Here is a 12,852-nt window from a genome sequence, read left to right on the forward strand (position 1 = left end):
TATAAATAAGTATGAGTGTGTGTGATGGGCTGAGGTCTACTTCACCCTAGGTGAAATCCTACCATCCATGACTATACCTATACCTCCATACCTACGCAATGAAAAGTTAATTACAATGTTAATGCATCGTGGGAGTAACTATATTCAACGTACTAGCTAATCGTTAACTTATACTAGCTGGAAGTTTTTCAGCCTTACAAGAAAATTGATATAATTACAAATACTTTTTTCTATAAAGGGAATCACGGTGTATAAAATACATAAAAATGTTGATAAATTACATTAAAATATTATAATAAATAAAAAAAACATATATAATTCCAAAATTAAGTAGAAGATATAAAGGAATTAATGTGTGAATGCATAATCTTTAATTTGGCTTCTGAATTGTTTTTGTTTTGCCAGATTATTAAGAAGCAATTCAACCAGACTTTTAGGCATTACATGAAGATTAATTCTTTAAGTTAAAATCAATTATTTATTTTTTGTCAGGCTTATGTTGAAGATTGACAGTTCACATGTGTATATGTTGCATGAAAACTACTATAATATCGTTGTTCAAAATCATTGAGTTCTGTTTTCTGAAATATTTCCTAATGAATAGAGCTTCCAGCTCAGTTTTTTATTCTCTAACAACAATCCACTTGATTTAAAATTTCTATAAATGATTTATTTATTACATTATTTATTGAAATTTACAACTTTGTACAAACAATATAGCAAGGGAATGTGAAGTGAGAGAACACAACACGGTTGTTTATGCCATATTTTGTAAATAGGATTACTGTTTAATTTAATTACATTTGTTTTTATTTGTATCTTTTTCTTTAGAAATTTTGTTTATTTTAAAAGAATTTAATGTATTTTATAATAATTAATTATGAGAAACCGTTGCTAAGGGTTGTTAAACAGTTGCTAAGACGTCACCTAGCAACAAGCCGGCGATTTACATTTTAAACCAGTACGGATAATTTTGGGCCATCATAGTTTCTAAACAATCCTGTGTGCGTTCAGTATGTATTAGTCGACATTGCAGTTCGGAACCAGACTTTTTTTTATCAGTTTTGGCCTTTAACTTGAAAAAGGAGTTGTTGCTTATTAGTCGTCTAGTATAATTTATTACCATACTCTGCATATTAGTTTGACCTGTGTTTTACATTAATACAAGAACCAGACTCTATCTTCCCCCTTCAAGTTTCAGTGTGCCCATTATGGATTTTGTACATCTTGACTGTTGATTGTGAAATAAATATAATACAGTCCTCTGGGTTAGTGAATAAAATTAGATGAATTAATTTAATTTAAGGTTTGAATACTAAATGCATTAAAATGCCAGTACAGATGTGGGCCCACCAACTTTTGTACAGTTTGAGAGTCTCAGCGGTGTTTATATTTACGAAACGGTGAGACCTGCACATCTTTACAGCAGAATATCTTCCTCATACCTATCGGAGAGGTCCTATGTATCGATGTTTTAACCATTCCTATATGACATTTTTGTGTGATTAAGCCACAGATGAGTGGATACCTATGCGGGGAATGATACCTGTCAACACTAGGACACCCTTCCCAGCGAGTTAATGTTTACAAGATGTTGAAGGGCTAGAAACCATTAACCCTGGTAAAGGACGAAAAGATCACAGCGCCATTGGGTTCCCACCCCCCTCTGACGGCCAAGGGAAAACGGATAGTTAGTGAGTGTAATTCTAATTGCCAACAAGAAATAAGATTCCAAAAAAGGTGACGCCCCTATGAACAAGGGTGGACAGGGGACTTAGGAAAGGAGACTGAGGTACAGAAGAAAGCAGACAAGCTAGAAGAAGGGGTAGACCAGGCTAGAGGAAGGACTTGGAACTTAGCTGACGGAACTGGGGGAGAGAGAAGAAAACATGGGCTAATTAGATCTAGGTACGGCTAAAACGTTAACCACGACATGCATCACCCAACTCAGCAGCGATTCAGATATGTATTAGATAACAAGTTATAATGTATGCCTTCAGCAATTATCCTGGTAACCCAATTAACTATAGGTATAAATAGCAGTGGATCAACTTTCCTTTGATACTGTTATCCAGTATTTTTTTTTTTATATTCATTTTTTAATTTTTTTTTTCATTCCATAATTCATTTTGCTAATTTATGTTTGTCGGTCTTTTATTTTGACTTTTATGTTTATTTATTTATTTTATATTTATGTTTTCTATAGTTGACCTCACCAAATAAATGTTTATATCCGCGCCAGTTGTTTATTTTCTCTTGTTCGTTCTTCAAAGCTTTCCTTCAAAAAGACTGAGTCGATCGAGGCGGCTTTAACAACGGTAGTGGCTTTATTTTAACTCAGGAGGTTCCGTGCTCATATTTACAAATCCCTCAAAGCGTGTAGTCCAGAATCCAACCCATTCGATGAATCGTAAAGATTTAGTTGATTTATTTGGACAAGAAGTTTGTAATTAAAGGAGGAATGTCTATTTCGGGCCACATTAACAACAAATGGAATATTTTATATATATTTTTTGCGAATAATTTTATAAGTCCTATAATAAGGAGCATTGAAGATTTAAATTATATTCCATCTAATATACCAATATTAGATACAATATAATTGGTCCAAAGCCTTATTCCAGAATTAATATAAATCTATTAAATTAAATTCAGAAATTTTTAGAATATTTTTTTTACTGAATCTTGATTAAAACTTGGGAAAAAAATTAATATTGATAGAATAATTAGCTTGATGTACAAGCTTCTTTCATATTACATGCCTCTAAAATTTGCCATACATCATTGATAGTTACTATTCTTTGCCATATTCCTAAAACTATACGATTTAATAAAACATATATAAATAGAAACTTATGTCAGATAAATACTGAATGCAACAACTGTAAATTAAAGTTCTAATATGTGTATTTAAAAAAAATAATAATTTATCAGAACGCATTACATAAAGACCTACTTCGACGATTCCTTACAAGGGTATTGTAAAATCTTAAACACGAAGACCTTGAGTTCTTCAGGACGCCCTTGAATTCCAGGTCTTTTTGCAGAGAACCTTTACAGGACAAAGATAAAGCACAATGCCTCATTAAGGAAGGCAGGAAAAGAAATATTGAAACCCCTCCAAAGAGGGCGGTATAAGATGGAATGCTAATCATGAATTAAACCAAAGAACAGCTTGACTTTTAGTTGGTAACATACCTGCAAAATACTCCGCGACAGAAGGTACAACATAAGGATTGCAGACGGCTTCCACGACATTTACTACAGCCTCGTCGTTGGACCCTGAACTGCTAGCGTTGTACTCCATCCTAAAAAAAAAAATAATAATAAATAAATAAATAAAATATTCATCTTAATTAAATAACTATGCATCATTTAAAGCTCAAAAAACTCCATTAGGAGCTAAAATGACTACTACAATTATTTAAAACTTACTTGTTGAAAATTGATATATTAATCAGTTTAAAGTTATTTTCTATTTATGTAGTAACTTTCAGAAAATTAAGAAACATGGTCGAATAAAACGATTATTTAGAAAAAAATATTAATTTTATCGCTGAACGATATTTTCCTAATCATTGTTTATACAATAGTTTATCAATTGAGGCATGGAAATGGAAAAGACACTATGTGCCAAAAAAAAAAACAAAAAAAAGAAACTAGTTTTAAGAAGAATAAAAAGAACATACAATTTTTGTTTTAAAATTCTGAAAAAAATACAGCTCTAGTAATTAAACTGTTCAAGATAGGAATTTCAATTGGTCACCCACCATTCGATTGGCTCTGGTTTCTTCATTGTTATCCCGTCAAAATCTCATTCAATTTCTAACTCATTTTTTCCTATAAGGAATATATTTTCTATGATACCAATAATTTAAGGACTCCCTCTAAAAATGTTTTAATGTGTCTTCCAATTTTTTAGGAATGAGAAAAAAAATCTTACCTTGAACAAACTAACATATTTTCAGTTCAGGTGTATAATGAGCCCGTTAAGAATTAAGCATTGATTCATTGTTAGTAACAGTTTAGGTCAGAAATGAGCGTTTTACCCAAAAAAATCATTTTGTTAAATTTCCTACTTGGAATCTTTTGATAGAGATTCCTTCAATTGTTCTCCCCTGTTTATTCTATAAAAAAAATCCTTTAATATAATTATACATTAAAGACGGATATGTTAATATTACAGGTAAATAAATATTACAGAAAATATATTGTTAGATTTTGATCATAACATAGAGATCCGATTTCTAGCGTCATATATTAATTAATTAATTCGATTCTAATATTTATTATAGTTCTTAACCTTCGTAATATCGCGTTCTGAAGCAAACACATAATATTGCGGGGATCCATTTTGAATTCCAATAGAATTTTTGCATTTCTTACTAATTTTATTAATCCCGGTATCAGTATTCCATCTTGTTAGTGAAAATAAACGGCAAGATTAATATAAGGAATGGATTTTCAAAATATTTAGAAAGAAAAAAAAAGTAGTTAATCTATCCTTTTTGTATGGCTGCAACAGGTACCGAGTCCTCAACTTCTTCCACGTCAATCTTCTCGCCAGCTTTATTCTCATCCTCAATGGTTTCTAAGACATTCCTCATCATTTCTAGATTCTTTTTATACTCAGTTTTAAAAAATTACGGTTCGCACAATCTTCTCGTTATAGCTGATTCAACCAATATTTTAGTTAAGAGTCAGCAGAATCAAACGCCATTTTTTAAAGTACTTTTGTTCCATTGAGGGTGAATGTTATCCTTAGGAACAAATGAATTTACTCTGATTTTTACAGTGCGCTGTGTAACTGTCACACATCAACTAAACATTCATCTTATACTTCGAAGCTTTAGATTTCATATAAACGTTTCCTCAAAATAGAACTAGATGTTCATTTATACTTACATGAAATCCTGAATTTTAGTACTTTTTTTTCAGTAAGACATGAAAAGGTCAATTTATATTTTCAGTAATGAACCTCTTTTCATCGACAAAGAAATAATAAACCACAATTATTATAATAGAGTAATTTGAAAGGTAATTAAATTCCCTAAAAAAAAGTAAAAGAAAAAGGAAATCAAAATAGAACTATTATTATTTTTACCAGTATTTCCCTCCTAGTCTACCCATAGAAACCTTAACGAAAGGATGAATTATTTCTTGTTCAGTGATGTAAGACTGTATTGCCCAAACCAAGACAAGCTTGCCACATGGGATGAGGAGATCTCGGATTAGGCACGCGGCCAGGCAGTAGGTTAATTTTTCATTCTGATTTTTTATTCAACTTCTTGACGGACACAATACTCCAGTCTCTTGCTCACTAACTAATTTGTAAAAATATCTTAGGATGTATAAGGAAATATGTCTGAGTATCAAATCTGTGGCTTTCAATTTCCTAACCCTATAAACTATTCATTATTGTTTGAATCTGCCTTACTACAACAACTAGAGTATTACATGATTCCTTAAACTTAAAAACATCATTGACTTTTAAACCACGTTAAATCCTGATTCGCCTCGTTAGATTATATAATTATTTACTTTAATGATTCTGTTATTTCAGTTCTTTATTCAATTACGTTTCTTTTCACCTTTTTAAATTACAATAATAATGTCTGCATAATAAAGTGATGAAAATATAATTGAAGAAAAAAATTATGTGCTATGATGATAGCTGAGGTATTAATGCAAATAATACCTCAGCTATCACCATAGCACATAATTCTTTTAAATTATATTTTCATCACTTTATTATGCAGATATTATTATTGTAATTTAAAAAGCTGTAAAGAAACGTAATTTAATAAAGAACTAAAATAACAAAATCATTGAAGTAAACAATTATATAATCTAAGGGAGGTAAAAAAATTGTAACGACTCCTCTTTCCAAACCTAATTTTTATTATTTTTTCAAAAAAACGAAGATTATACATACTTCAGGTTGAATTATTAAGACAGTTACGTTATAAACTCGAACCTCGAAGCAAGGTTATTGTGTCTGCGCTTTATACTCAGCAGCTCGGTTGAATATACAAGTTTTAAAAGCGAAATGCCCGGCTTTGATTAACTGATTTTTCTAACCAGACAACGCCACTGCATTGATTAAACGTTTTCCACCTCAATAGAATGAAAAAAGCCTGTTTAAGAGGTAAGCATTTACTCTCAATACTGTGTTAATTTTTAACCAGAACAGATAAGATAGTATAAAGAAAATAGTTAAGTTATTATGAAACGTAGGACTTTTAATAGGCGATAGTCCTATATCTTATAATAGTGCTTTTCTCCCCATAATAGGTTATTTTTATAAGAATAACCAAAAACTTCGATGGTTACGGCTATCAAAGGTTTTGTACCATGATAGCTCCACAAAAACTAAAGATTTAAAAAATATATTTGTATATTTAAATTAACTAAATACATTTTTGCTAATTTAAATGATAAATTAAAAAAAACAAACATCAAATTTCTAGTATGCATAGCCATAACATATTTCAATAGCATTTCAGGGCCCTGTTTCATAATAAAGTACAAAATAATACTATTAGTCTTGTAGATTTATCTTAATTCAATTACACAGACTTGTACAATAATGACTTGTACATTAGTATTTTTTAATTCCTGTAACACGTGGGGGATAGAGTGGGCTCAGGGATCCTCAGGTTGATTGTCTAAATATTGTATATATTATTTTATCATTATGTTATTTTATTTATTTATTTTTCATACAGATAGTTTGATTATGTTCATCTTGTCTATTCTTTTGTTTGTATATATTTTAAGAGAGTTTTTTTTTATTTTTTATTTATTTTTTTTTTTATTTTAGTATGTATGAGATCATTCATCACTATTACCTATTGCCCACAACTGTGTGGCAGATTGTAATATCTATCAAAAAATAAATCTATTTATTATTATTAATTCCTGTAATATCACTAATAGTCATCCCTATCATGAAAAAAATAAGTATTAGTACTATTATCACACTAGTTTCTACACTTGTATCAACTAATACTATTAGCTTTCATTATGAAACAGGGCCCAGGTCGTCAATTATCATGGAAAATACTTTAATCGATATAAATGTCTCTTCATCACCCGACATTCATTTGTAACCATAAAAGAAAATCTATGTAGAAGAGAAGTTGAGAAACAATTTTAAAGTTTTTAAAACCCAAATCATACTAAACATAATTCTCCTTTTTTTTTCTAAAACTATTTAATTGAATTCGATTAAATAATGTGGTGATATTTAAAATTTAATAAAACGAAAATATTAAAATCATTATCGTTTATATAATAAAAATAACGCATGCAAAAAAAATTTCTTGTTATATTAATATAACGTATTATTAAGTATTTATAAAACATTATGGTATGGTAGTTATTTAACATTTATAGTATTCTATTAAAAGTCAATATATTCATTTTTGATAATTGTGATAGCATCTCCTGTATTAATTAAAATGTTTATTGAAAATTATGATTTGCGAAGCTGATTTGAAGGGTAAAACATAAATATTCCGATTACATTAAAATGTTGTATATGTAGTGTTAAATTTAAAAAAAAAAACCTTTACTTTTGAAAAATTGATATATTAACTTTTGCTATATTCATTGGTGTTTCGAAAAATTTTAAACCCATTATTTATTGAAGAGATCAAATTTAAAAAAAAATAATCGGATCAATTATAATGATAATGATTAAAAATTAATAAGTATTTGTAATGATTTGGGAATTAACAGCAAATACAATAATGTGGTAATTAATAACAATCAATAAGTATTTGATTTAGAAAAGATCATCTTTTTATTTTATATTACAATTCATTTCATTATGTCTTTATTTGACTTTTAGGCAAATGTTTGGATTTCAAGCTTATATTGTGGGTCAGTATCAACAAAATTTATCAGCTAATGATAAAATGTTATAAATGATAGGTTCGGTAGTGGCTTACTGTTTATGCTTCTTTTGAGTATAAATGGCCGAATATTGATAATTGATTTATCAAAAATCTTTTAAGGAAAAATAATTAAAGCTTTGTCAAATATTCAAAAAATAGATACAACCGGCTTAGTTTGATCCGTATTTATTAAAATATTTTTTATAATGAAAACTAAAAAAATATTGTAAATATAAAAAACCTCGAAGGCTACTACAATTTTTTTCTGGAACTAAAAATAATCATATCTAAAATTAAATAATATTATCACATACCTCCACATCCTAAGTAAACAATATAATACTGCTAGCAAAGCTAACTAAATGGCAACTAAAGATAACTGCGAACTAAATTAGACATATAAAGGATTCATAAGAACTAGACTAATGGCAACCACAATCCACGGCACAGAACAATTTAGGAACAATAACTCGCGAAGACGCTCTCTAGTCGAGGAATGATCATTCAACGGTATATATCCTGCATTACAGCACAGTAAACAATACCCCCACCTCACACAGTCTGGTGAAAAACAGTACATCACACAATTATGTCGTAATAGTATTCAGATTGAGCAAGAAAGTAATTGGAAATTAACTAGAGATCTTCAGATCTCAGATCAGATGTTCTATTCTCCATAGATAAATGAGGCGTTCTCCATAGAAATTTAGGGAAAACTAGAATTCTCTAAAAATGGAAATTGGTCAAGCTAGATGTAACATTATTGTCTTGAGAAAATTAAATTTCTAAATATTTTTTCAACAATTTATGAAAGCCGATGATGCCAAAAACTTCAATTTATAGAAAATGTCAGTTTGCATGTTTTACGACCCAACACCTCAAATGTTTTTCTGATCAAGCGCCATATTAGTATAAAATAAAGTTTATCCAAATAATCGTACTGGCTCTATAAATATTGTTATCCGAAAGTGAAAATAAGAGCCTATCTCTCATTTTTTTGTAATTATTTCCAACTATGAACCGATAATCGATCAAAATTTGAGGTTGTACGTGTCAAGAAAAATCTTATGCAGATTTTCTCCAAAATTATTGGACTGATTTCTTCTGCACTGAAGTCTCACGATGATCCTCGGAACTCGATATTACCATCCGCCAATTTTTTATTAATTTTTAAGTTTTGTATGACGTTTTAAAACACTTTTTTACTGTTTGCTTATTTAGGGTTATATTAAATAATTAATTTTAATTTAAATACACTATTTTGTTATATGAAGCTTTATTTTTACCATTTTTAAAATTTAATTAAATAATCATAGCCTTTTCAAAGTAAAAAGTATTTTTCTTAACATTTTAATTTGGTTAAACTATATTTGATTAGCAATGTATTTATCCCTTGTTAAAATTTGTATGAAAGTAAAACTTTTACTTCCACTAAGGAAACAATTATGCTGCTATAAGGACCTTTTAAGGGATTTTATTTTAAATCCCTTAAAAAAAATGTAGACTTTTTTTTTTTATGAACATTATTTCCCAAATTTTTAAAAATGAGAAATAATAGATGATGTTTGACCAATTTCCATTTTTAGAGAATTCTAGTTTTTCATATAACTTTGAATGTCAAAGTTTAAAATTTAGCATTTGGTTTAAGGTATTCAAAACATAGAACCATTGTATTTTTATTCACATAACTATTTCACACATTGTGTATTAATTTAAAATTATTGTTCGTATCAAGTGTATGATTCCTAAGCAAACCCATAGGTGATTGATTTTAAAAAATATCTTTTCTACAATGCATTAGTCCTAAGTATGATTAACAAGTATTGAGTTGCAATAAGAAAAAATATTTAATTCTGATCTTATTTTTCTTACAGAAGCATTTTGAAATTCTTATTTCATCAAAAACGGCACTGAGAACATTTTAGAAGTCAATAGCTATGGGAAAAAATATATATGTATATATAAATGATTCATAACAATTTTAAAAGATACAAGATATTGAAAACTGAAGGATCAGTTGTAATGAGGATCAGTTGTAGTTCTATTTTGGGTAGTAGTTCTATGTTGGGCCCTTTTTAAGTTAGACCCGATTCCCAAAAAAACCAAATCGATGTTTGTCATGATACAAAAATGAGTAGCTCCAGTCATAAGTTCCAACAGATTCTGCTGGATAATAGTACATTTATTTGACATGATGGTGCAAGGAGGAACATACGGGCACCTCGTCCAGAAATATGTCGTTAAATATATAATTTCTGGTTTCTTTACTATAGATCCTATTTGTTAGGTTGGAATAAAATAAACATAAAGGATATAGAGAATTTATAATAGGCGTTGAGTTTAATCTTAAATTACTAATACATCTGACGTAACACAAACCCATTAGATTAGCTATTTTTTCCGTGAGGGCTTATTCAGTATATCTTCAAGCTAATTATATGTTTCAACTAATAATAATAATATGTACATTTTGCTTAAAATAAATTTAACGTATTTCTATTCAAATAGTGAAGAAATAGCTTAATCCAGTGCTACCTATTAAGTTTTAAAGTTTATCATTAAACCATTATATGTAATTCACAACTTTCAATTACTTATTTTTATTTCATTTTTTTTTTTTATTTCAGAAGCTTTAAGCTTATGCAAAAAAAAAAATGATGTGCTACAATCGAAATTTTTAGTCAAATTTGTGTTCGGGCACATTCCATTGAACCGTTAATCCAATTTTTATGAAATTTTCAGGGAGAACACAAACTTTGTTTCTCGTCACACCTGTATTTACCGTTTTTATGTAGTATCTTAACAAGGTTTTAACAAATATCAACTTCTTATCAGCCATGTTAAACCACCATAGCTAAGGGTCAAAAACACACACACATATATATATATTCTAAAAAGACTACGACAGACATACTTCTATAAAAATAAGCGGGTTAGGGAAACTATTGGATTTTCAATACCCCAAGAAAACGAATTAATTAATTAATTAGTTCTTTGGCACTAAAATAGTATATTATAGTTTTTTTTTAAATAAAAAATCTATATTACAATTGCTTCGGCCGTAGATCCCTCGCAATTAAGAGTTTACGTTAAATCGTCTAGAAGTTAAAATGTATTTGACAATCACGACATCAAAGGTCAGAATAAAATAACTAAAAACATAATGAACGCACATAAGCAAAATTATCATAAATGAAAAGTGAAGAATTATGATTAAAAAAAAAAGGTTATGAATGACAAATAGTGAATGATAGGCCAAACTTAATTTATATTAAATATGAATATTAGAAAATAATAATATGATCATACATACATGAAGATATTGGAAGAAGATAGTCCGGGTGTCGGTCAATAAAGTTACAAAATAGTAAAAAAAAAAAATAATAAAAATATTTAATGCTTACCAAAGTTTCGCCCCACTTAACGTCTATGATAACATTAAATAGTTTTTTTAAAAACTATTATGTACCCTTATTGACCCCCACCCGAACTATCTTCATGCATGAAAATAATTAATATATAAATAAGGAGTCATATTCAATGCAAAACCATGGCCAACCAAAACATTTAACACAAAGGTTATACAAAGCACGCTTGACGTGTTATCTATTGACGAATAGCTGAAAATTTTTTTCTTTCCTTGAACTTATGCGTTATTTAGGAAGGGTTAGAAATGTTTACTTACAAGCAGACAATGCGTAACAAAGTATTTGGGTCCAACGACGGAAAATAAATTAAACTTCTTGAGAACAGGAGAAACTGGCGCCAGAGAAGAAGCCCCTGAGATACTGCACCTTCTAAGAAGTCATGTTCATTCCTTCTGAAGGAAACTTAATAATGATGATGGAATTGCCCGGTCGTCATGAAGCACTCATTGCTAACTGACTCTTTACTGTTCATGAACACTTTTCCGCAAGCATGGCCCCGTGACAAGTTGTATTATAAAGCATTTGAATATGAAATTATCTACTGTGAAACAAAGAAATATTAGAAAATATAGGTATTCCTTATAAATGCATGCATAATGCACATGAGAAAAATTAATTCGTTAATTTTGTATTTAATGTAATTATAACTGACCTTATGTGTATAAACTATTAATCTAATATTTTTAGACTATGAAGCATCCTATTTTGTTACAAAGAAATCAACTTACAAAATAAAACTTCATAAAAAAAATATAGTCTATATACCGCTGAACATTATTCATTAGCCTCCAATCCTCAATGACAATAACACATACTAAAATAGTAATTATAACTGATTCTATGAGTTCATTAAAAGCCCTAAAGAATATTTACCCGACTATCATAAAAACTCATGCTTATATAAACATAATCGAGAACCCGAGAAAGTCGGTTTGCTTTATATGGCTCTCAGGCAACGTGGTGATCGCTGAAACGAGCTAGTTGACGTTGCAGCCAAACAAGTACTAACTTTTCTAGGTTATAGCGCGGCCATTCTGACACCCCAAAAAGTAAGTCCTCCAATGAAAAATCAAATATCGTGTAGTTAGAAATTCATGTGGGATGAAAGTCCGCCCAGGAAATTAGAACCTATTTATAAAATAACAAAATCGTGGACCACATCAATTCGTTCCGATCGCAGAGAGGAGGTCGCAATGGTTGAATTGAGAATAGAACACACAAATCTCATTAACAAGCAGCAATCGCCAAAATGTCATTATTGTAATAGTACACTATTACTACTTAAACTCATTAACTATTTTAAATTTAAAGAGTTCAAATCTTGGGATGGAAATAAAATTAAAAAAATATTTAAGGTATAAATCCAAATATCTAGGAAAATGAAATAAAACAAGCGCATTGATGACAATTGTTTGTTTTTTATCCTAAAATGCTAACGAACAACCAAAAAACACGTCCAGTTAAGTAGATGAAAATTTTTTTTTTGAAAGAGCGAGAGAGAGAGGGAGAGAGAGGGGGGAGAG

The 12,852-nt window shown here is 29.4% G+C and overlaps 1 protein-coding gene across 1 annotated transcript in view; it reads right to left on the reverse strand.

Moving 5' to 3' along the window:
* Positions 1 to 8,389, reverse strand: part of LOC106678944 (organic solute transporter alpha-like protein) — a 194,846-nt gene extending 186,457 nt beyond the window's left edge. The window contains exons 1-2 of the mRNA XM_014417811.3: positions 8,216 to 8,389; positions 3,199 to 3,308 (exon numbers count right to left, since the gene is read on the reverse strand). Of these exons, the coding sequence (XP_014273297.1) occupies positions 3,199 to 3,308; positions 8,216 to 8,223 (118 nt within the window). The 5' untranslated portion in view covers positions 8,224 to 8,389. The remainder of the gene's footprint in view (positions 1 to 3,198; positions 3,309 to 8,215) is intronic.
* Between the last annotated feature and the right edge of the window lie 4,463 nt (positions 8,390 to 12,852).

Source organism: Halyomorpha halys, unplaced genomic scaffold (assembly GCF_000696795.3).
Source record: "Halyomorpha halys isolate HHAL.00 unplaced genomic scaffold, Hhal_1.1 Scaffold169.1, whole genome shotgun sequence".
NCBI classification, from domain to species: Eukaryota; Metazoa; Arthropoda; class Insecta; order Hemiptera; family Pentatomidae; genus Halyomorpha; species Halyomorpha halys.